Source organism: Hemicordylus capensis, chromosome 3, assembly GCF_027244095.1.
Source record: "Hemicordylus capensis ecotype Gifberg chromosome 3, rHemCap1.1.pri, whole genome shotgun sequence".
Classification (NCBI taxonomy): Eukaryota; Metazoa; Chordata; class Lepidosauria; order Squamata; family Cordylidae; genus Hemicordylus; species Hemicordylus capensis.
Window position 1 is genome coordinate 138,887,753 of NC_069659.1, and position 25,356 is coordinate 138,913,108.

The 25,356-nt window shown below is 39.1% G+C and overlaps 1 protein-coding gene across 1 annotated transcript; it reads right to left on the minus strand.

Moving 5' to 3' along the window:
• Nucleotides 1-25,006, minus strand: EDAR (ectodysplasin A receptor). The gene is made up of 11 exons (XM_053304546.1): nucleotides 24,947-25,006; nucleotides 23,577-23,699; nucleotides 21,303-21,484; nucleotides 18,195-18,280; nucleotides 6,067-6,153; nucleotides 4,893-5,018; nucleotides 4,723-4,797; nucleotides 4,305-4,377; nucleotides 3,377-3,533; nucleotides 2,303-2,363; nucleotides 1-320 (listed from the first exon to the last, which is right to left on the minus strand). The coding sequence occupies exons 1-11, from the start codon at nucleotides 24,995-24,997 to the stop codon at nucleotides 1-3; spliced, it is 1,341 nt and encodes a 446-aa protein (XP_053160521.1). The 5' UTR covers nucleotides 24,998-25,006.
• Between the last annotated feature and the right edge of the window lie 350 nt (nucleotides 25,007-25,356).

Here is a 25,356-nt window from a genome sequence, read left to right on the forward strand (position 1 = left end):
TCACGATGCTGCAACTGGATCAGGTTTGGGCATCACTTGTGCCCACTCCAAGATATCTGCACAGAGAGACTCCACAGCATCTAATCGCTCAATCTGTACCAGTTTAGTTAGCAGTTCCGGAATACTGTAGCCTGCTGTACTGATGCGGTCAAAGAGCTGCATGCCATCTGTCATGCCACCTATTTCATCGCGCTTCAGGCCAAAGCTCTCAGCAAGGTGGCGCCATGTTTTCACAATGGCTTTCTCTGTGTTATATGTAGAACTGAGCATCCTGCTGGTCTTCTCCAAGCAATCAAATGGCAGCTCTGTGGGACTGAGACCTAGAAAGAAAGTTTAGAATCACATTACAGAACTGCATTTATCTAGTTGATCTGTGTCCCATGCAACAATATTATATTTTATTAACATAAAAGTGTATTTGCACTATACACCACAGTGCTTAGTTATCACAAATTAATTACCACACTGCAGCATATTATCCCCACATCCTGCTAACTAAGCAAAGAGACACCTTTTAAGTGGTAATTCTCTTATATTTAGCACGGGGAGAGCAACTGGCCCTATCCAGACCCAGCACAGCATCTCTCCAGTGGCTGTTGCTGGTGTGTGTCTTATGTTTCTTTTAGATTTTGAGCCCATTGGGGACAGGGACTGATTTATTTATTATGTATTTTTTCTATGTAAACCACTTTGAGAACTTTGGTTGAAAAGCAGTACATAAATATTTGTCGTCGTCATAGTAACACATGCATTCGCCCTAATGCTGATTGTTCCTTCAATACAGTTCACCTCATACTGGTACATAACTTCCTGTTGCTTTGATTTCAGCATTCAATTGAAATAGCAGTAGGAAGCTACTTAGTTGCTACTTTCTGCTCAGGCACAGAATAGAACCAAAGCATTTTTTTCTCTTTCCATCTCTTCTTTCTTATCTCTGTAATTCATAATGAAAACACTTTGAAAAAGACCCTCTACCCTTTGTTTGAGACAGTGCTGCAATCCAGCGCCAGAACACTCCATGCCAGCCCAGGACTGCTACAGACGCTTGGCAGCCCCAACACTGTTAGGAATGAGCAGTGGTGCAATCAGCACAAATGCAGTTATTCCAATTGTGGTGAATGGGAATAACTGTGGTTGCAGTGCTTGCACAACAACTCATTCTTAACAGTATTGGGGCTGCCAAGCATCTGCAGCAGTCCTGGGCTGGCATGGAGTGTTCTGGCGCTGGATCGTAGCACATCATTTCGGCCATTACTATTTTTACCCAGGAGCAAAGCAGATTTCAGATAAAGGGTGAAACTCCTGGCAGGATCTACTAGTTTCCCCATCTTAGGCGCAATTAAAAAAAAAAAAAATCTTTCTGAGATAGAAATTCAAAAAATTCTTCTGAGGTAAAAAAACAACGCAACAACCTATAGACGTAACTTCTGAAACAAAAATGCAAATGCACTCATAGGTTTATGCTGACACTGATAGAAAGTACATATTTTAAAATATGCATTATGTACTTGGAGAATCCTGAAGCTGAAGTGTATAAGAAAAGTGGAAATTAAGCAAGTACATTTCCCCCCTTTAAGCTTATGGAGTATCTATTTATATTAGTTGCTAACTATCATAGGAAAAGGAAGGAAGAGCACCAACCGTGGACAACAAACTTCAGCTGAAATTTATTGTTTATTGTTAGATTAAATGTTAAATGGTGGGATTCTTTTTCATAGATATTGGTTACAGAACTGTGCAAGGTTTCAGACAACTTGCCTAAAAGGTAGCCAAATAATAGCATCAGAATATATTTAATTCCCTCTGTAGTTCAACCAAATTGCTTCTAATATTTTTTAAAATCTCCCTTCAGAGTTGAATTTATCTATATCTGTAGCTTATGACATATTAGTTGTCTTGCAGCTGCAGTCTCTTACTGCAAATAATTGGGTTATAATCCCCCCCCATTTTATATTTTCTTTCTTCACCAGTGGCAGAGCCAGAGAACGGAGGCCCAGGTTCTGCCCCATCTCCGGGGGCTCCACTGGCACGCCCCTTGCATCTGATGTCACACAAATGTAGGCATGGCCCGATTGCCGGAGGGCCTGTGCAAGCCCTCCAGAGTGCATTACCAGCCAGTGTTTGCTGGCTGCATGAATTTATTTCCCTTTCTCCCCCTCATAGGAGGGGAAAAGGGGAAAATAAATGCACCCGTCCAGCCAACACTGAACTCCAGAGGGCTCGTGTGGCCCTTCTGTGGCTCGTGGCCAGGTTCTTTGAACTCTTCCGCTCAATGGTGGCTCTGCCCCTGCTCTGCACTCACCTTCTGCAACACTGCATACATTCGCATACAGGTCAAGTATCTTTTTCCTCCGGCTTTGTATCTAAGGAAAGTAACAGACAGAAACATTTCTTTTAAAAAGTAGAACTTCATGGTTCGTCAGAAATATTAAGAGACAAGCAAAGGAATTTTATCAAAGGCTATAAAAAGGTATTCTGTAAGGCTAAGACAATTTGGTATTAAGCCCTGAATTCAATTTCCTAAGAATCTTTTATTATCGTTGTTTTAAAGGCACATTTTTAACCTTTATATCTGGATATTTTTTAAAAGTGAATGCACTTTGCCAGGTGAAATCAGAGGTGTGTCTGAATTCATTCTCTAGAGGTCAGTAGAAGCAGAATAATTATGGAAAATAAGCCTATTTGCATTGTTTAACAGGTTACATAATTCAGGTTGCCTCCGTGCTATTTTTATTTCATTTGGTTCAGCGTACACATAGCATTGGATTAATCTTGAAATGAAAGCACAAAAGGAGACAATTGGAAAATTGTTAGGAAGGTTACAGCTCTGTCCTGACACCCCTTATACCCTCTCTTCTGACAGTGCTGTGTGTCCCCACCAACCTGTATTCACTTAGGTTCTGGAAGAGATGTAGCAATTGGGCACGTCCATATTTTACAAGTTCCCCCACCATTTGTTGTTGTTGCCCCAAGAAATGGTAGAGGCTTCACAGTCTCCATGCCTCTGACGAGAAAGAGTGGAAGCAATTTAGGAGGGAAACCTGGGAAGAAGTGATTGTGTGGAAGCAAGGCGGGAGAAGCAGCTATCCAGGTTTTCCTACCAATTTATGCAAAATAGTGTTATAGTGTGTGCTTTTGTTTTTTTAAAAGAATATACTTTGGCTGTTTTCGCCCATGACCCTGAAAGTGTCCTAGAGTTTATCTCACATTATTTCCATAGAAGTGTGAGTACTGCTAATGCAAGATAGAAAGGAGAAGATATCTTAAATATAAAGACCAATTTGGACTTTATATTTGCATTATGGATACAGAAAATGCAAAAAGGGTTTTTAAATACCATATTAAATACCTTTTTAAAAATTCAAATGAGACTTACGCCAGTTGACTTGTTTGTAGAAGATTTGTCTCTAGCCAAATGGACTAGTGAAAGCAAGCACAACTCTGGCGTCCCCTGCTTGTCAATCGCAGCTTCTTCATCACTGTCCATGCTACGGCTTAGCAGTCTCTCGTTCTCTGAAGAGGCATCATTTTCACTGAAAAGATAAAGACAAGGAATGATTGTCTTTCTAAAATGATTGCATACATTATTCTAGCTGTGCGCTTTACTTTGGCCAAAATTAGAATAAATTTAAAATGTATTTTGAATACATGTAAAAGTCCAGCTGATTCCTAAGTAACAGAGGCACAGTAGAATTCAAGAGTCAACATCGTTTCCTGCATGAAAATTAACTACCTGCATAACTTGGGAAAAGGAGAGTATACAGGCTCTTCATGTGTACCTGCAGTCATATCGTAATTTGTAAATTAAAGATGAGCAAAATGGATTTGTTTACCCACTCTGTGTTCCCAGTTCCAAGGGGAATTATCATTCTTTACCCTAGTCCAGCAATTTATTCCAGACAAGGAACTCTGATTGCATCCAAACCACATAGTTCTTCCTGCTCTGCTTCGCCCCAGATGCTTATTAATTTCAACTTAGTTTTTCTGTATGGATGACCTCCTTTCAGTTAAGTGAATGTGGACCAACGTTTATGTGAAATATTTTTGTATGCATCTGTAGAACAGATCTCCACAACAGGACAACTCTTATTTGCTGTTTCAGTTTTAATGTGTCCCAGCAATACAATCCTTTCCTAGAAATGTGATTATGCTTGCTTTTCTAGATTTTGCGGTGATAGATTTATTTGAGCTCATTATTCTTATTGTACCTCTCACTAAAACCAAGAAAACTTTTCTTTCAGATCCTTTTAGCCGAATATGACGTCCCTCCCCACTATTAGCATGTTTGCTTTTATATCACATACCTTTTGACAACCTTAGCTGGAGTTGCTGTCAATTTTCCAAACTCATCTTTCTCTGAAAAAATCACAACGTTCTCTGCAAATTAAAAAAAAAAAAAAACCATTGAAAGAGACAAAAAACATTACACTTGCTTTGCTAGCTTCTTCATATTAATACTTTAGTACAAATCCATCCAAATGTGGTACCGACTCAACAGGTCTAGGAGGATTTGGTTAAATTCTGGTCACACAGATCCCTTTCCACTTAGTAAGTTTATTGTTACGGTCCAAGATCAGAAAAAGCTTCCATTTATTCTTCTACTAAGTGGAATTTGAGTTAAAGTGATTAAAATAATAGATTTGTGCGGGGCATAGCATGAAGGCAATTTAAGCCCTGTGGGATTTGATGTGTAAAAAGTAGAAATTATAAAGCAGCTCAAACCTTGAACTTCTTTCTTTTCTTCCTGCATATTGGCTTGGGCTTCTACAGTCTTCACTGAATGGCTGGTGCAGCAGGCTGGAAATTAAAAATGTCTTTGGTTAATCCTCATTCTCAGCATTGTCTAAGCATAGCACCTTCAAAATGAGATTATTCCATTGATTGGCAGTTACCTTGAGCTGAAGTCTTAGTTTTCACAATGTAAAACATGATGATCAAGACAATAGCAATAGCCATTATGAAGATTGTAGACATTGCAATTATAAGAGCAGTAGCAAGGTGTCCTTGTCCAGAAAGGTCTCCTGGAACCACAAAAAGCGAATGTTTAGAGATGTGTGGGGATAACTAAAAATAAGATTTTTCAAAATAAAATGAAACAAGCACTAAACACACACCAGTCCTTTACATTCTGACTTTAAACAGGACTTGCTCCCAAATGTGTGTAGTTTAAGATTGCAATGTATGCATACATTTTTTTGGCATAAGCCTCATTGAAATCAATGTATGATTCATTTATGAGTAAGCATGTATAAAATTGGGCTGGTAATCTTATATTTTAACTTTATTGAACTGTAGCTTTCTTGAGGCAGAATGGCATAAGGAATGTTGATGTTGAAGACAGTATACAACATTTATGCATTTATGCTAGTCAGGTCCCAGAGAGAACAATTGTACTCCATGGATGCTTCTATTCAAGCCAACTCACAGCTGTGTTTCTAAAATTCGAGCTGCAGATACCTGTCTATCTCTCTGATAACCATTCATCTCACAGACCACCTTTCTCAAACTATACCCTAGAAGGCAAATGAGTTGTTTGGAAAACTATCCCCTAACCATTAGCTTTCATTGAGATAAATTATCTATTAATAAACAATTGGATTTACAAAGGATGGTCTCTTAGCAGCCATAATAATATTGTGGAATGTGTTCCCAGCTCACTTTGGTTATAACATATACTAAGTTCAGAGAGTCCCCTAAAATATTAGAACATATTTCTGCTTTCATACTGTGGAGCAGGAAGACAGTAAATCCTGAACACTGTATTGCATTTTTATTGACAATATGAATGCTATAATTCAACCATTTTTCTGGGTCACTCCCCACCCCAAAGAATAAACAAAACCAATAAAGTTGTTATATTTGTCCAAGAACTCTGTATAATACTAAGTGCATGTGAATGTAAACTCATCCTTGGAGACAGTTTGCACAGAGCGGTTTTGCTACAGAGATCGCTCCCATAAGAGCAGTGCTGCGTGGAGCAGCATGAAGCTCCGGAGGCTGGGACGACGTGTCTGAATAGGGCTTTTTGCTAAAGGGAAAAGTAAATGTATGGGCTCTTTTTCTTACCTTTGTGCACATGCTGGAAAGGAGACTGGGTACTTGTTCCAGAAGTACTTGGGAAACTGGCTGACATGCCAGAGGTAACACCTGCACCTGCAATAATAAATTTGCCATAATTTTCCCTGGTTTCCTTTTTTAAAAAAAATCTCAGCCATAAATTGACGTATTTGTGAACTGACAAAGAAGTTATTTAGCTTCCTTGAATTTCCCATTCATTTAAAAGTTCACCATACAAATGAAATGAAGCTCACCACCTTTAAGTCTATTTACGATGCAGAGCTGTGAAATATACATTTGGCATACATTTACTTCTGAACCTTGAGATTTTCTAGCTGAAGATAAAAAACCTCCAGTTTAAGAGAAGAGTTAAGGTGCTTACAAATTCACTCGTGTACCAAAAAGCAGAGACATTCTCTGTTAAGGTATCCACCTTAAGTTCCACACCCTTAGCCTCCATGTACTGTACCTACACTTTCCTTTGTTCTTTCAGCCCTAAGCCTCTTCCTCTGCAGGTTGGGGATGATACTGATGCTCAGGACGCTATGAGGACAGCAGTCATCTAGCTGCACACTGACCCTCTCCTCTTATATGCTTTCATAAATGTTAGTAGTGATAAACTATTTGTAGGGATTCGAAAACGAGGCTGAGAGATGGAGGATGTAGAGAGAGAGGAACAGAAGAGACTAGGCAGACAGGCATTGGGTCAAATATTGGCCTTTTGAGGTGTCACATACAAATCAATGAAAGAAAGGAGGTGATGGGTAAAGTCTCAGGACATTAGAATTAGAATACATAAGACTTCCCTTAGCATTAAGTTGGTTCTGTTTGAAAATGAATTAAATAAGTATTTAGAATGTACAAGTCTGGTTGTCTGATAATGCTTGAATGCTGACTGTTATGGGTTTACTTTTGCTTAAACATGCACAAGATTGGATTATAATTTTGAAGATAAGCTTTGCATGAGGATACTTGTTAGAATTATAAGTGGTTGCATGTTTAAAAAATAAGCTGTGCAGGAGGTTGGTTCTCAGAATTAGACTTTAGAAGATGAAAACAAATATCCTATTAAACATTGATACTGCATTGCCCCCTTGTGATGAAATAAAAATGACTGGAGCTTTCCAAGCTGCACCTCTTTAAGTTCTACTGATAATGTTTGAAACAAAAAATTAAATTGCAGTAGTACCCTCATCATCTTTATTATATTTAGTCTGGCAAAGTGAGAGAGATGTTATGTGCACCATTTTTCAAGGTCTGAAAAATGATATTATTTCTCATAAAATTTTGAAATTTTCAGAAATCATTTCTCATAATTATTAACTTATAGGTCTTGATTATTTCTTGTCAAATCTCCCCTAGATATCGAATTACTTTGTCCTTCCAGTGGTATACCCATTTTCCTTTAATTACTTTCTTAATCTGATGTACCTCTAATAACTTCTGTCATTTATCTTCAACCCAACTACCTTAAAAAATGACCACTCCATACTATCAAATGTTTTTTCAAGATCTAAAAACATGAGTTGTAATTGATTCCTTTTCTTTACATACTCAGATTAGTAAGCTTTCTTATATTAACCTTTAAATGCTTTTCTAAAAGAAAGCCAGCTTGGTTCTTATGTATATAGAATTAATCAAAACCATATTCTACATATTAGCTGAAACAGATTTAAAGATCTTATAATCAATATTTGACAATGAAATCAGCCTATATGAAGTTACCTCTAATAGTTCTGTACTTGGTTAAGGCAATACTTATTATTTTGGCATCATTCCAAGTCTAAAGAAAATTCCCATTAACAAGGATTTCATTCATAACGTTAACAAAAGGAGCTTCAAGAATATTTGCAAGTGTATTAAACAGACTGATGATTACTCATCTTGTCCTTGAGTTTTCCCTTCCCCTCCCTCCTTTTAATACTTCTTCAATAATATCTTCCTCTAAAATGTGTTTAAGTATCTCTTGTATTCCTGGTATGTTTAATTGCAATAGATAATTTTGCATAGAATTGATATTTGGATTATTTGATCAAATAATTCTTTATTATTCAAATTTTGACATCATTTCTTCATCCTTAAAAACTATACTACCATCGCTGCTCTTTATTGGTTTAAATTCTACCAATATTTCTTATTTGTATGCTAATAATTTATTTTTTCTCCTTTAAAGTCTTTTTGCTTAGTATAATTCATTTTCCTTATATACTTCATAAGGATCTTTTAAGTCATTTTTACAATTGACCCTCTTATTTTATTTTTTCCAGTAGGGAAAAATACTTATTTTTCCCCCTGTCTCCATTTTTCTCAGTTTCTCAGTCAATGTTTGTCTATCTGTTTTCCTTTCCTTATTTAAAAAAAGACTAATATGAAATAAATTGGCTGACATCCTAACTAAGTAACTTGATGGAAGTCTGTTGAAATTTAGTTCATTAGAGTAACTCCTGAGTAGTACTACTGTATAACTTAGTCTGGAAGGCAGCGATTATCCTCTCATATAAGCTTTGCTTGCTTCCCAAATAATATTCTGTAAAGGTAACAATAATTAACTTGATTAGTAATTTTTTAAAAAGATATTTAATTCATCTTCACATTTTGTTTTTTTTTTTAATCTAAATCTTGGAAAGAAGATATCATTCAACCTTCATTGTCTCTCTCTCCCCAAACTACTGATCAGTTTGGAATTACATTTTGCAGATATTTACCTCTAATACTCTGGATAGCAGTTCTTTGATACCAAAAACAAATCAGTCCTAGAGTAAGTTTTGTGAAGTGTAGAGTAGAAAATATAATCTCTCTCTGTGAGGTTTATGTCTCTCCATAGGACTCCTATGTGTAAATGTTCTAAGCCATTTAATTGCTCTAGGGAGAGTTTAAGAATTTTTGTAACACTGGTTCTATCTAATTACTATTAATGACTTCATTCAGATCTCCATCCCTTATCAATTCCCTGTCCATATATTTTTGTAGTAATCTTTTAAAAGTTCTCATATAATTGTCCTTGAATTTCACAGCTGCACAGATGTTACATATAACTAAGGAAGTATCTGAGTTCTTAGCCAAAACAAAAAATTTATCTCCTTTCTGAGTTCTCATGTATGTCCTCAATTTCCAAATTAATATTTTTAAAAATAAATTGCTGCCCCTGTTGCTTTCCCATTTCCAAAGGTTGGATATACTTGCCCCAGTTTTGGACATTTTAATATATTATCATATTCTTTTTAATATATATTGACTTTCTTGAAGGAATATTATATTTACTTTCTCATTCACCAGATTTTTAAATTTTTGTTCTTTGCTTTGCAACATGACTCATACTTTTCAACATTAATCGAAATGCATGGAATTAAAGCCATTCTAAAGTTGATTTTTTTCTCACTATAATTATATCTCAGAAACAACTTATGCTCATAAACTTTGTTCTCTAGATACTACTGTCTATGCATGTCAATTGAAAGAATACCAACCATCTAGACAGAACTACCTAAAATTAATGCTTTATAAATTAACTGGGATAGTATAACCTTTCTATACAAAGACTATGGTCTGCTTAACCATTGCCTTTCTTTAATGAAACTGGCTGACTGGTTTTGCATTCTAACATGGTAGGAAATGCCAGAGCAAATACTTAAAATAGTGCTTCTGCACTCCAGAAGCACTACTTTGATTGTAAACAACAGAGCTCTAACTTGATTTGCCCATTTTGCAGTTCTTCTCTGTTGTATTGCATAGGTTTGTTAAAAATCTAAAATTTAGAATGCTGCTTGCACTGTGGCAGAGTGCATTTGCAAAGGAAAAGCTCTATTGTGTGCCTGTACACAAGTCCATGTAAACATACAATGAGGCAGACTGGACCAAGAAATACAGATAGGATAAAGTTGGACTCGGTTATCTTAAAAGTGGTCTTCAAAGATGGTGAAAAGATGTTGGCTAGCTATGCGGAAAAGAAAGCAGAAGATTCGTTATTGTACATAATAGGTAAATTATGGGTTGTATTTAGCAGCATTTTGGACTTTGAATCCCTGGCACAGAGAGCATGGTGTTAGGGACATGCGGCATTGGAGAATTTATATGGATAAATTCATGCCATGAATAAAAAATGACTGATGATGTTCTGCAGTTCTAAGAAGTAAAGAATTTTCTTGGCCTGGCTCCATCAGACAAATTTGACAGGAAATTAAGTTCTCTAGTAGTGCATGAAAAATGTCTCACAGCTTATAAAGCAAAGAAATGTGCATGTCCTAAATGAAATGTATTTTTAATAAAATGAACTGTTACACAATATAAATACTCTAGACAATGACAAAGACAAACACACAGTCTAAACTTGGCCAACTGAGTATTCAGTTCAGTGACTTCCAATGCATTTTTCTATAACAGTAGCAAAGTACCTTCACAGCACTGCTAGTTCTTAAATATGTATATGTTTGTTGTTATATATATTCTCTTTTGAATCCCAAATAGTTCTTATTTATATTTAGTTTTTATAGATTTATTTGGTTTTATTTAGGTTTATTTAGCTAGACCCTTTTACACACAGAGAGAGAGAGAGAGAGAGAGAGAGAGAGAGAGATGGTGGGGGGGGGGAGGGAGAAAGATATTTAGTGCTATGTTATTGGAAGGTGGCCATATAGTTGAATTGCTCCAGACATTTAATGCATGTGAATTAAGATAATCAAGTAAACTCAGGCCTGGTTCCTGAAGCCTTTGCTTATTCTCTCACGGGGAATGTTCTTGTATGCTGTCTCCCTATTTCTTCTTTCATTTGTTTAAGCAGGAATTAGCACTTCAGAATATGTATTATAAATTTCACTACTGTGTAGTAGCTTATTATACCTATGCTTGTTTATTTTATATGAGGATATAAAAATATATGCTATAATGACTAAATAATAATTCAATGGGGGTGGAGGGAGATAGAGGGTCAGTATGTTAGCACTTTTATTTAGGCTGTCCTCAGGCACTCAGAGCTCCAAAAACATCTAGTTCTGTTTTGAGTTTCTTGTGCTCCTTGTTTGCAGAAAGAAGCATGAACACACTTTGAAGAATGGAAGAACTGCCAACATTCTTTGAAAAATTATGAACAAGGAGGCAAATAATTCAGATTCATTTCTTATAATCCAGAGACACATGTATGCAGCTCTGCACATGCTTTTCTTGCATCCTCTTTCCCTCTGTGTCTGATTGCAAGCCATTTTGTAAAAAGCCAGTTTTATCTCAAAAGCAGTTTGTTATAGCAGAGGAGGCGGTCGACATCCTCACTAACTGTATGGAGGCACATGCAAAGCACCTCTGCAGTGCTCAGTAATTGTCATGGCTCAGACCTCTGAGTCAGAAGAGTCAGAGGAGGAACGAGAGGACCCGGCTGGGAGTGCAGGCTCTGAGTCACAGCAGCAGGATTTGGCTGGGAGAACAGACTCTGGAGCTGAGTTGGAACAGCTGGCAGACATGAGGGCTGAGGAGACTGATCAGGAGGAAGCTGGAATTTCACCTGTGTTAAGAAGACGTCTCAAGAGAAAGGCTCAGTGGGAGACACGCAGGCGCAAGATCTCACAGGAGAGGAAATAGAAGTGCTGAGTCAGGAAAGCCTGATTGGCGGCCGGTTATTTTGAGCCCTATATTAAACAGTCTGTTCTTGGCACATATTACTGTCAGCAACGTTGCCTACCACAGACAGTGTGCATACTTAAGAATTATCCAACCTTTCATGTGTCAGCCTGTCCTGGTTCTGTTCATTCCTTGTTCTGTTATTTCAGTTATTACTCAGTTATCGTAGAGCGGGGTACCTAGTTTAGTTCAAGGGACTTTATTTTGTTTATGCTATTTTTCTTTGTGAGTCATTTTTCGCTTTAGTTCGTGCATCCAAGCTGCTACTCTTATCTCCAGACTTTCTAATTAATTCACAGAAGTAGAGCTGAAGGGGTTGTAAATTCCTGTCAGGTCAGCCGAGCCAACAGATTTACAACATTAATCCAGAATCCCATGGATCGTGGTGGGAGGTTGATTTTCACCAGTCTCACCTTTCCTTGGATATATTCCATAAATATGTTCTTGATGGCTTCATGATCCTCAAGGACATATTTCTGGGCATTAGAGTGCTTCCGGGTATAGATCAGCAAGAATTGCCCTTCATCTGCACAGTGGGACTAAATTACTAAACACTGCAGAGGTGTTTTGCAGGTTGCACCTCTGCACAATTAGTGAGGATGTCAGCTATTGTTTTCCAAGGGAGATGGGGAAAGAGAGCCCCATTGTCTATATATCTACAGTTTGCTGTATCATAGCTGTTTTCTTTACCAACATATTAACATTTGCAGCAAAGGGTGTGTGAGAGACTGACAGACATGCATACCAACAGGGGCAGCTAGGTTGGATGATGTCCATCAGATAACCCACACAGCTAGGATAATCTAAAGCCCAGTACCAGTGACAGTCATGCCATGAGTTGGCCAAGAGACCTGTACCACTGCTGCAGCTGGCACGCCCATCTACAAATAGAAGCATCCTCTAGCAGCCCCTGTGCCATCATGGGGTCTCCATGGAATGCTCCCATTGACCAGCAGGAGGGGGTGAGAAAAAGAAGAGCTGCACCATGTGTCAACAAAGGACTCACATGGCAGCTCCTCTCTTCCCAACTCTGCTCGGTCTTGCAGTGCAAGCATGCACAGAGTTGGTTGCCTAAAGCAGCCTCTAGGGAAAAGGTGAGTTTGATCCTGCCTTCCTCACCACCCACCCCCACTCCACCCTTCTGCACAGCCGTGTGCATAGCCTTAATGTATGCTGGTATCTGCCACTTCAGTGCTATCCTGTCTAAAATATGCATATTTTTAGAAATAGTCCTCCAGTTCATCCTGTCTTTCTGATATCTCGTCAGTGCTGTACAAGTTGCACATCCCTACCATAATTTGGTATCTGCAGAATAGTGTTTTGTATCTTAGTGCTAAGTTTTTCCTTTTTCATTGCCATCAATTTTCTCAAGTGCACTATATGAATTCCAACTTTTGACACTCACTTATTCCTTGTACTATTCAGGGTTCAAGGAGAAACAGATGAAATCTCTGACCTATTCATGTACAATAACATGACAAAGTGAAGCTATCTTTCTGAATGCACCAGCAAGCAAGGCCAAAATGTTCTTTAGTTTCTCTGCTCATTCTTGAACATTTCACCCACTGTGGTTTTGTTCTTCATTGCTCAGTGGCATAGGAATTCTTGTAAACACCTCAGCCTATTGAGTGGGCTCTGCACTTGTCTATCTGATAACTCACCAGGCGTGTGCAATGTCTCACAATCCACTGGGAAATGTTACTTGGTAGCTGCAATGTCACGCAACTGTTGCTTGCTGCAACAGGTCAATGGTCCCTCCCCCCCTCTATCCATTACATTACATTTCAATTAATGCAATATGATGTGCTATATTGTCTGCTTTGTTATCCAGCAGGCTGTAGCTTATCTCTTTCTGGCAACGTTCATGACGCTTTCCTTCCTTCACCCAGTTCAGTTCAAGCATATACTAAGTGAACCATCTTGGCTTTGCTCAATTAGCCATTCACACTCTGATGCATTCACACTTATAATGTTTCAGCTATCTGGGAACACTGGTGACACAAGTTTGGGGTGGTATAGAAATATTTTAAATAAATAAATAAACTTCAGTTATGAAGGAGACGGGGAAAGCAAAATGGGGCTAAATGAGAATAAAAGTTGTAAGAGCTGCTTTATTCATGGAAAGAAAACATTAGTCTGTCTAGCAATGTACTGTCAAACTAAGTGGCTGTGGCTCTCCAGGGTGTAAGGCAAACCTGCTCCCCCAGAGCGTTTGGATCAGAAGAGCCCTTTTGCAGCATGTTTGCTCTGTTTCATTATTTGTAGCTCAATGTATCTGTAATTCATTGGTCAAGGTCTGAGAAGGTCGCAGCTTGTCTGCATGGTTGCAGCTTGTCTCCAACAGCTTCTGCGGAAGATGCTGGAGGTCACTGCAAGGTCATTGGGACCTGGGCATCTTATCACTCTGCACTTTCTTTATCAACGGGCTAAAAGGAAGGTGCACGCCAAATGATCTCCTAAACAGAACCTTTGTCACAGGAACTCAAACAACTTTCAAGAAATAAGTAAAGAAAGGAAGAAGGAAAGACCACTCCATCAACAGATCAAGAGATGATGATGATGATGATGATGATGATTCACATTTTATATCCTGCGCTTCCTCCAAGGAGTCCAGAGCGGTGTACTACATACTTCTCCTCACAACAACCCTGTGAAGTAAGTTAGGCTGAGAGAGAAGTGACTGGCCCAGAGTCACCCAGCAAGTATCATGGCTGAATGGGGATTTGAACTCAGGTCTCCTCAGTCCTAGTCCAGAACTCTAACCACTTTATCACACTGGCTCTCAAGATTAGGGCATGAGCAAGAAATAAGAAAATTGAAAAATGAGATTTTATGGGGGTGACCTGCACTGTTCCCTCTAAAGCATGCACATGTGCACACACTCACAAGTTTTTGGATGTCCACTCAGTTCCTTTTAGATCCCGCTCAGGTTGAATCAGGAAGGCCCCATTCTGAATGCAGGTGCGCACACACTGCCTTGATACTGTAGGGGGCTGCAAAAGCTATATTTTACCCTTAGCATAACTAACGCCATCTTGCTTCTGTGAAATACTGCTTGAAGCTATCAGGGGATAAAAGATAGAGAGATAAATTGCAAGTAGGGGATTTTTGGGTGTCACAATAAGTATTTCTGTGTTAAAACCACAAACAAACGGTTGGCCAGACAGATGCTGCTGACAATTGCAAAATGCTTGCTTAAGCTTGGAAAACCGCAAGGAGGGAGACAGAAAGTTGGGGACTGACGAAAGGTCACCTCGTGAAGTTTGTATGATACGTGTCTGGACAAACAACTTGTTTGAAACAGCCAATAGCATTGCTTTGCAAAAAGGGGAACTGGGTGGGCTTATTGCTTGTTTACCAAAAGGTATAAAAGGTGATTGAAACTGCTTGCAAGGTGTGTCACTTCTCTCTTAGTATTGAAGTGGGCACCCGGTAACTTTACTCAGCTGAATAAAGAGACTGAAAAATATCTCCTTTCTGGCTTCTTATTAATTGGCATAATTAACAATAAGAGTCCAGAGTCATCACCCTACCAGGTTAGCTGGAGGGCTTTGGCCTTCCCCGGAAAAGTGACCCCAACAATACTGCCACCCAAAACAAAACTCATTCCGCATAGAGATGGAAAAAAATTAGAGGGACCACTGGTGACCTGAAAGCCTTATTTTAAAAGGGCTTATGTTTCAGGCGGGTAAAGTCTGAAGGGCCTATGTTTCAGGCGGGTAGATTTTGGCTGAAGATTATGAAAGTTCTTAACGGTTAGAGCAGAATGACAATAGAACTAATTATCTAGGGAGTTGGAGAGTTGTCCTTCACTGGAGCTCTTCAAGAAGAGGGGGGAACAGCCATCAGTTGAGGCTACTCTAGCATTGAGTAGGGGGTTGTAGATGTCCTTCCAGACTCCCTCCAAGTCTGTAATTCTGTGAATGAGTAATGTTGTTACAGAGGAGAGGAAAGTGAAAAGGGAGTTTTCAAAAGGGCGGACTCTGTCCTAGTTGCATTAAGTGAAAACCACTCTTCTGCTTAATTAAAAAAAACCAAAAACTACCAATGCTGTACCAGCATTTTTTATCCCTGAGGAACTTGGGAAAACCACAAGTGTTTGTCACAAGTGTATATCCAAATGAACTTTATGGAAGTCTGTTGAGTGCGACAAGCAATATGGTACTTCTTAACACTCCCACAAGCTACATTGGTAAAGACAGTAGGAATTGACATTGAGGATCAGGGTTTACTTTAGCAACGCTTAAATACATATCATGTGTCCTGCAGGCTAGGGGTGAGGAGTAGAGGTTTTTAAGTTAACAAACCTTAAACAAACATACTGGGAACAGTTTTGCTATTGTTACCTAAGAGTGGAACTGCTTGATTTTATGTGAACACCCTATTTCAGTCTTCAGATATGGCTCACCAGGCTTATACACTTTTATACAGTTTATCAGGTGTTTATTGTTATGGCCACCTCCCGAAGAGCAAATTTAAGCATAGCCCAAAGATGTAGATGGAACTAGACCCGTTAGTATACGAGCTAGCCATCAAGCTGCATGAAGACAGTTTCTAATTCAGGTTTTTCTGTCACGTAGGAGAGGAGAGGCTGAAAAGTTCTCAGCCTAAATCGAATGGAGAACTTTTTGTTGTCAACTTTCAGGGGAGAACAAAAGACAAAAACAAAATTGTAGAACGTTTCCTAGCCAAATCTATCATGAATTTTAAGGTATAATTTACAAGCCAGTCTCAGACCACTTATCTAGTTTGGGTTCTAAAGCAGCCATTACTGGTATATTTCTATAAATATTTATGCCGAGCAACCCTAGGACATATCGCCACACATGGAAATTCCTGCATTTTGGCCTTTAAAAGCTGATGATTAAAACATAATGATACAAATGTGAGTTTTGCACTTTTGGCCACCTGTATGTAATACAACAGGAATGTTGTAAAGAAACTTGCTAGCAGTGCTATTGTTGAGAGCCTGTCAGCCTTTCCATAAAATACATTGCAATTCAAGAGATCATGATTTGGCCTTAAAAGTCTTTTTGTGGATCTGGTTCCCTTTATCACAGTCTTTCCCTTTAATACTACATGCCAAAAATAAATATGATCATTCTTTTTTAAAAGTTGTAAAATACTGTGCATTGTATCTTCTACACTGCAGTATAGTCCCTATGCTCTTTAATGTGAACCAAGAGACTGAAATGGTAAACAGCATGGAATCGAAGCATGGTCACTGTCAATGTTCCCAAGTCAAATACTCAAATGCAGGAACTTGTCCCTCCTCATGAAGCACTTAAACACATATGCTTAAGCACACATACAGAGAAGCCAGGCAGACCCCTTTTGGAAACAGGACTGTCTCTACTATGTAGATTGGTCATATGAAATAGCTAAAGACTGAGCAAGTCTGCTACATGTGGGGAAAGGGAAAGGAAGAAAAGAAGGCAGTTCTGGAAATGTGGTACTGTTGGTACATAGGAACATAGGATGCTGCCATATACCAAGTTAGACCATTGGTCTACACCAGACTTGTTCAACTTTGGCCCTCCTGCAGATGTTGGCCTACAATTCCCATTATTGCTGGCTATTGGCCATTGTGGCTGGGGATTATGGGAGTTGTAGTCCAAAAACAGCTGGGGGGCCTAAGTTGAGCATGCCTGGTCTACACAGACTGGCAGCGGTTTCTCCAAGGTTGCAGGCAGGAGTCCCCCTCAGCCCTATCTTAGAGATGCCAGGGAGGGAACTGGGAACCTTTTGCATTCAAACATTCAGGTGTTCTTCCCAGAGCGGCCCCATCTCCTAAGGGGAATATCTTACAGTGCTCACGCACGTAGTCTCCCATTCATATGTAACCAGGGTGGACCACGCTTAGCAAAGAGGTCAGGTCATGCTTGCTACCACAAGACCAACTCTCCTCTCTCTTTCCATACAGTATGGAAGCCATATGGAAGCCAATCATGTGCATAGGCTAATCTGAATCCATTTGAGGGATAATGTGTACATGGATGTCTTCTGCACAACAGCTATATACTTCATAGTAGCAGAATAAAAACCAGTACACATAAAGAATAAATGACAAATCTCTACTACACATGACTTCTCCTCTCTGACGAGTGTGTAGATATTAGCCGAAAGCTAGCCAACTTTTGCTTGACAGTCATGAAAATCAGACAACAAAGGACCGCCGACAAGATGCAACTTGATCTTACTACCATTATTATATTTAAATTGATTTGTTGTACCTATTATATTGTATATGGGGATGTATTTTGGCTTTTGACATGTGTATCTGATCACTGATTGTAAATAAAGTTCTTCTTCTTGAGTTGAAAACTGAAAAGAGAAAAGGGTGGTGACAAAATCTCCACATTTTGTCCTTCATAGAAAAAGAAACTCTATTTTCCATTAGGGACATGACAGAATTGTATGGCAATGGCAGGCCTGAGATCTTTCATTCTCATCTGGCATATTCCTCGTGAAACCTTGGGACAGCATTTTGAGGTCAAAATAAAATGGAAATAAAACTGAGAGCAACTTACATTCTTTTGTGTTGGGAGGTGCCAGAGAGCATGAGTAGCAAACCATTCCATAGATATTTCTTGGCCTGTTTTCCAGCATGTAGTAACTGCAATGAAAGGACAAGACGAGGCATAACAATATAACTGAGTTCATTGCCATTAAGTATGGTTGAGAAGTAATCAATTAGTGTGCAAGATAAAATCACTCCTTTAAGTTTGTTATAATTCATTTAATGGCATTATCTGTTTTTTCTCCTGCTTGGCTAGGAACAGCATTTCTCCTCCTCCACTGTACTCATAAGTGCAATTAATCAAGCATTAAAGCTACATGACATGGGTGTATCACTGCCTAAAACAACAGAAAATTGTCCACTTTTCAATACATTCCCCTGAAATTAGACTTTCTGCACAAGGATAATGCATTTTTCCAAGAAGTAATTTTTCAGACAGCCACCAGCTGTATTGATTTAACTGGCTGTAATTATTCAGTACAAGAATATTCTTAGGTAAAGAAAGTAAAAAGCCCAAATTGTACACAACCTACAAATAGCAAGCATGAATTGCCCCCTTTGCTAAGCAGGGCCTACCTTGGTTTTTATTTGGATGGGTGACTGCATGCGAGTGCTGTAAAATATTCCCCTTAGGGAGTGGGGCCATCACTCAATTGAAGAGCAACTGCATGCTTGCCTGCAGAAGGCCTCAGGCTCATACCCTGGCATCTCCATGTCAGTCTGAGGGAGACTTCCGCCTAGTGCGCAGACCAGGGGTTCCCAACCTGTGGCACTCTAGATGTTGCTGAACTACAACTCCCATCACACCCAGCTATAATTTATTGTGGCTAGGGATGGTGGGGGTTATAGTTCAGCAACATCTGGAGAATCAAAAGTTAGGCATGCCTGGTGTAGACAATACCGAACTAAATGGGCCAATGGTCTGACTCTGTATAAGGCAGCTTGGTGATTGTGGAGAAGGTTAAGTATTCCCCTCCCAGCCACTGATTCTCCCCAGAAAATGCCTCCAGCCATACCTGCATTCATCTTATGTGGTATTCATGTGCTGAGGATATATGTGGTTGCTGGTACAAGGTGGGAGTTTTGTCCTAAGGCCTCGCTATACTTTCTATAGAATTAAATGGGGATAAACTGTCCATTAAGAAGTGTAATTGGAGCAGGTGTTCTGTGTCAGGAGCAAAGAAATTTAAAAAAACAACATTTGGCTGGCCACTGGTGGAAACAAAATGCTGGATAGGTGGATATCTTGGTCTTCTTCTTCAGGAAAATGAGTCATATGCCCTTAATTTCTCCTCATGCCATTGGACAGAACCTCTGGAATTATTTTATTTCCTTTCCCTCTAGCTTATTTGTAATTTTATAGAATATACCTTATTGCTGTTGCAATTCTTCATTCTGCATTATGGCTTATCCAGTATGTTGAATAATCAGTCAGGAATATTTCTATGATTTTTTTCTTAATTCAGGATTAGATTAATCAGCACTCCCGATTTCTTCCAAGACTATGATTCTGTGAGTCTCTTATAACTGACAATGGGCTGATTTGGACAATATGTGGTCTGTCAGCCCAAACACATACAATAAGTATATGTGTGTGCCATAAGTGCACAAATCCTCCCCTTGCTTCTAGCACAGTGGGACATCTAAACTTGCCCATCTATGCACAGTGCAGCAGTACACGGCATTGCACACTACAAATAATAAACTACTCTGTGTGCTTAGAGGAGCATTTGTAGAGGAATGGTGTGGACAATTACCCCTACACACACATACACACACACATGCACCCCATTAGAGAAAGGTGCTCTGGCATGCTGGCAGAGAGAAAGGATATGTGTGCTCATGGCATGCACACATCCTTATTGTGTTTGGTCAGGCCAAAAGACAAAGTATCATCCAAACTAGCCCAATGCCAATAACTATTCAAAAACAAGGATACCCGGACCTAGAACCAGTTCCATTCTTCAGCTGTTATCCTATCATTGGTAGGAAAGCAAAGCCTGTACCAATACGGTGAGCAGTTCCAAGCAAAAGCTGCTTTAAAAAATTGCCCCACCAAAGAGTATTTTCTAATTTCACAGAAGAAATTCCAAATTGCTAGTCTATTAAAACCTGTCCTTTTACAGGATACACATGACTCTTTGGGACATTAAGAATTTTAGAATGACCTAGATGGGGTTGGAGTCACCTAATGGCACAGCAGGGAAATGCTTGACTAACAAGCAGAAGGTTGCTGGTTCAAATTCCCACTGGTACTATATCGGGCAGCAGTGATTTAGGAAGATACTGAAAGGCATCATCTCATACTGCATGGAAGATGGCAATGGTAAACTTCTCCTGTATTCTACCAAAAGAAAACCACAGGGCTCTGTGGGTGCCAGGAGTCGAAATCAACTTGACGGCACACTTTAGATGGGGTGGGGGTTGAGAAGACAGATTATTTATTTATTTATTTGACATATTTATATCCCATCCAAAACTCACATCTCTGGGCGGCTATTATCTTTAAAAAGTAGATTTGTTTTGCTTTGACTGAAAGCAATACTAACTTTAAATGCTCTAGTGCATTACTTTATGTCACTGATGTACAATGATAACACTGATAATGATCTGGTAACTTAATAGAATTTTCTGTAGAAAATGATTGTGTATCATATTGTGGCCACAAAGATTTTCAGTTAATCAGGGTGATGCATCCCTCTCTTGATGAACAAGGAAGAATAGTGATTTCACTTTCTGATGATGTATATTTTATACATACATTCTTTCCATAGGTTTTCCACATCTACACAACTACACTTTCCATTGGAGTCCTTATATTTCTTCTATAACTGAAATATTCCTCCTCTAATTCCTATTATGATGCACTTGTTTTATATTAAGTTTGTTTTAATAGTATCACTTTGATGTAAAAATATCCTTTGAAACGGTGCTTCTGTTATTTACATAGAGTTAACTGTTGTGCACTTACCTGAACGGAAAGTAGTGTTGCTAAGAACATGAATGCAATAGTTATACTTATGACAATCAGTATACTTATACTTATATCAGTATACTTATACTTATGACAATCAGTATGTCTTTTTTTGAGACAAAAGTCTCTTAATTAAATCCTTACCCAGGGAGACAAGGCCCACATTCGGCATCTTTCTCTTTATCTCCAGGCGTCATAACTCTTGCCCGAAAGAACCCCTCACAGTCCTTGTGCCGCCTGCATATCTGGTATCCGCCTTTAGAAAATTTTTCCGATGGGCAAGGAACACAGCCATAGTCTTCATCTCTGGTGCCATATCCACATGTCTGTGGGAGAAAGAATACCACTGACTTCAGAGAGTTGCCTGCTTTAGGAAAAGAGGACTTTAACCAGCTGCCCCCCCCTTCCAGCAGTTTGGTGCAGTGTCTGATGGCTAATCTGGTAATTCACCCTCTGTCTCTTATTTATTTATTTATTTATTTATTTATTTATTAAATTGCCCCGTCGAGAGGCTCTGGGCAGTGTACAACAACTTCAAAAAGACATAAAAAAACACAATTCAAAACCCAGTGCTAGAAACGATATAAAAACCGTTCAAAAACAATTAAAACCATTTAAAACCAATTAAAATACTTACTGATGGATTATATGGGAACCTTCTCTGATTAAATGGAAACCGCATGCTGGGCTGCTAGGAACTGAGAGGGAAGCCAATACTTTCCATTGCTCAGAGAGGGAAGAAAAACTTCCTCAGTTCTTTCGGCGATGTCGTTCTCAAAATGTAAGCAACATGCAAAATATGTTGTTGTTGTTTTTGTTTGCTGAACAAAAGACATGCAGTCGTGTTGTCCTTTGCTGTGAAATGTGCAGCAGCTCTGCAAATGACCTAGAGTAGGACTAAGCAGCTATAGGGCTGGGCTCCAAAAGCTTCCTGAGTATCTGTAGTTTGGTGATTTTTTTTCCGAAAAATTGGTTTTTTGGAGCAAATTTCAAGGGTCAGGAGGTCATTTCCGGGGGTCCAGGGTGATTTTTGGGAATTTGGGGGCAATTGGGTGGTTTGGGGGCAATTTTGGGAGGGGAGGTCAGGGAAAATATTAGGAGTCAGGGGTCATTTCCAGGGGTCAGGGGGTCATTTTTTCCTAATTTTTACTGTATTTTGTGGTACTTTCGCAACCGAGATTCCCTTACCCCCTTGTTTTCAATGCATTCCTATTGCTTGTCAACTGCAAATTCGCCAAACGCGAAGTTTTCCAGGAAAGGAACCCTCGCGTTTGATGAGTGATGACTGCATTTCATTTACTGTGTAGTTTGACCTGTTGATGAATAGTAGATGAGAGATATAGAGCTCTGACAGGGACTGCAGCTGTTTACTAGGAAGAGGGCGCTAAAAAGTCATTTGCCTCCATTTTGGCTTGCCCAAGAGTTGGCAAAGCCAGTGTTGCTAGTCCTTCTGTGATCAAAATATGGGCCTATTAAAAAGTAATTGCTCACCAGGTCTGTAGAGTATGAGCCAAATATATCTTCTTATACAGTGTAATTATTTGGAAGTGCCTTTGGAAGAGACCGTTCTTTCCTCATTGCATGCATCAGCCTGCTTTAAAATTCCACCAGGAACATGATAGTTCAAGAACATGAAATGGTGCAGTGGCCATTTTCCTCACAGTGGATACATTTAGAACAATATCTGATACAGCATGACAGATGCAATGCTTGTTTACTGTCACTGTAGAACAGTGCTCAACGAAGTGTTTGTGTGCATGTACATTGACTCCACAAATGTGATTCAGTATAGAGTCCTTTCTTCATTTACTCTAATGAAAATCACAGTTGTATAGTAGTAAAACCTACTTCACTTTTATCTGTGATGGGTAGGGACGGAAAGCTGAGCAGATTTATTTATTCTTAATTGAATGTTCATAAGCATGTATAGAATCAAGCAAGTTTTGTCCATGCACCACTGAAATCAATGAGACACATTAGCTCTTATTTACTTAAGTCCCATTTATGTTACTGGCTGACATGTCTTGAGGTGTACTGCAGGCAGTTCAATACCACTTTTGCCACGGTAGGCATCTAAAATAACATCAGAGGTGCTCTGCAAGACTGCACTTCCACTAATACAGAAAACTGCAGAATCACACTTCTGTGAAATTATGGCCATTATTTCCAGTTGTCATAGCCACATAGAACCACAATTGTGCAGTTTTCCATATTAGTGCAAGAGTGTCTTGTGCAAGACTTGACATTGTTTTAGATGCCTGCAGCCACGCTGGAGGTGCTGGATCGCCTGAGGTATCCTGTTGGACATGTCAGCCACTGGCACTTAGTATTGCTGGTCTACGACTGAAATAAAGTTTTACTTACTTACTCTGGCTTCAGTATAAGGTCTGGAAGAAGATTACAAGTATGTGAACTCACCATATAAGGTTCTTCTCCTGGCTCACACTGTGGACACTCATGGCACATTCCAGTAGTCTGGTTGTAGTACTCATTTTCACCACAGTTAGAATATTCGGCCTTTGCAGAATACACAAGTGATGCCTGTCACCAAAGGTAAATATTTGTTATTTTCATTACCCACTTACCCTGCAGTGAATATAAAACGTCTGCCAAAGGAATATACTCTGGAAGGGTGAATTTAGTGTACAAGTATTCATGGAGTAGAAAAGAGTACAGATAAGGTTCTACATAATTCTAATCCTGCAAAAATACAGAAAAGTGCAGAATGTGTTACTGAGTGCAGAAATGAGCTTCCCAAGAATCTTAACTTTCATGAGGTTACCCATGCAAGTGTGAGGGTAAAGGGCCTGTTGAAATCTCCAAAGCTGCAAGGTGGAACAGGCTGAATCAGGTTTTCTGTGGTTGGGGTGGTACCCTGGATGCTTGACCCTCTCTACAACTAGTAAAATCAGAATAAATTAGGGGTGTTGCTAGTTACTTTGGGACCTGGGCCCACAGCCTCCCTTTGGAGAATTAAATTCCATCATATCCTCACAAGAATAGTTACGTATGCTTTTAAAAGTTTGTAATATTATAATACAGCATCTGTGACGTGGAAGCAGCAGAGAGCTAGTTGAGGCTAGGTGTTCTCTACCATTTGCTGTGCAGGTATAGTGCACTTTGTACCTACTATATAGGTATAGTGCAGATATATAAAAAAAATCTTAGTCTGACAGATTTTCCTACCCTATGTAAGTGAGCATGCTCAACTGCAGTAGAGTATGCTGAATATGATTAAAGGAATCAGCTTTCTTTTTTCTGCCCACAACCTGTCAGATGTCATGACCTTCTACAAAACAAATCAAAATTCTACAGAAAAGTTTCATATGTTGTTGATTCTGTTATTTGGCACCCAAATAATATTGAAATATAAAGAGGGATATACTACAATGGTGTTTTATTAAGGCAAATTTGAAGTGCTCTGAAATGACAAGAAAAGAGCATGGTCAGTCTCTCGATTTGTAGCCAGTGCCCTTACCCTGACAGAGCAATGGAAAATTATGGTCCAGTGCATCAGAAACCAAACCATATTGGAAAACTGGATCATACTGGGAAATACTGGAATCTGACAGAGTAATGATTAATTATGGTCCAGACCATCGGAAAATATTATCCAGCAGAAACGCTTATCTACTGGTGTGCAGCATACTTGCATACTGCTAAAGCACCTGTGTAGAGAACTATAGCCCAGATTAGCAAAATTATATTTATTTATATTTATTGCTAATTTATTGCAGTGAGCAACTATACTACTTTATGTCTGCAGCTTAGCTAGTTGCAATACCTACCATGAGAAAAGGGAACATATGAGACCATTTATGTTCTCCCAGACACATCATATTATTCTGATGATTTATCTGAAAAGGAAAGACCAGTTGTTATTACAAGAAAAACATCATGCTAAGCCTCTTACTAGACTCTGGTTCCTGTTTTGTGTGGAAGTTGAAATTAAACAGATTAGTAGAAAAATCACACACACACACACCAAAATTGGTAATTATATTCAGTAATCAGTTCCTTGATTCCTCATTTCCTAAATTCCAGTGCTTAACCATGGAAGGGGAACTTTTCAGCCTTTATTTCCCTGCTTTATTTTAGCTTCCCAATGTTCAACAGCCTTCAGCTCCTCTCTCAGTGAAGCTTCAAATTTGAGGAATCATCTCTTTAGGAGGCATTGTGGTGGTAACCCTCATTTACT

What these genes read in the sequence shown, in the direction of transcription:
- EDAR (XM_053304546.1), bottom strand. Translation starts at nt 24,997, where the DNA reads ATGATGTGTCTGGGAGAACATAAATGGTCTCATATGTTCCCTTTTCTC. An exon ending in TGTGGGCCTTGTCTCCCTGG is followed by an intron (nt 18,281 to 21,302) that starts GTAAGGATTTAA and finishes CTTTCATTGCAG; the next exon opens with TTACTACATGCTGGAAAACA. An exon ending in CCAGCTAAGGTTGTCAAAAG is followed by an intron (nt 3,534 to 4,304) that starts GTATGTGATATA and finishes TTATCTTTTCAG; the next exon opens with TGAAAATGATGCCTCTTCAG.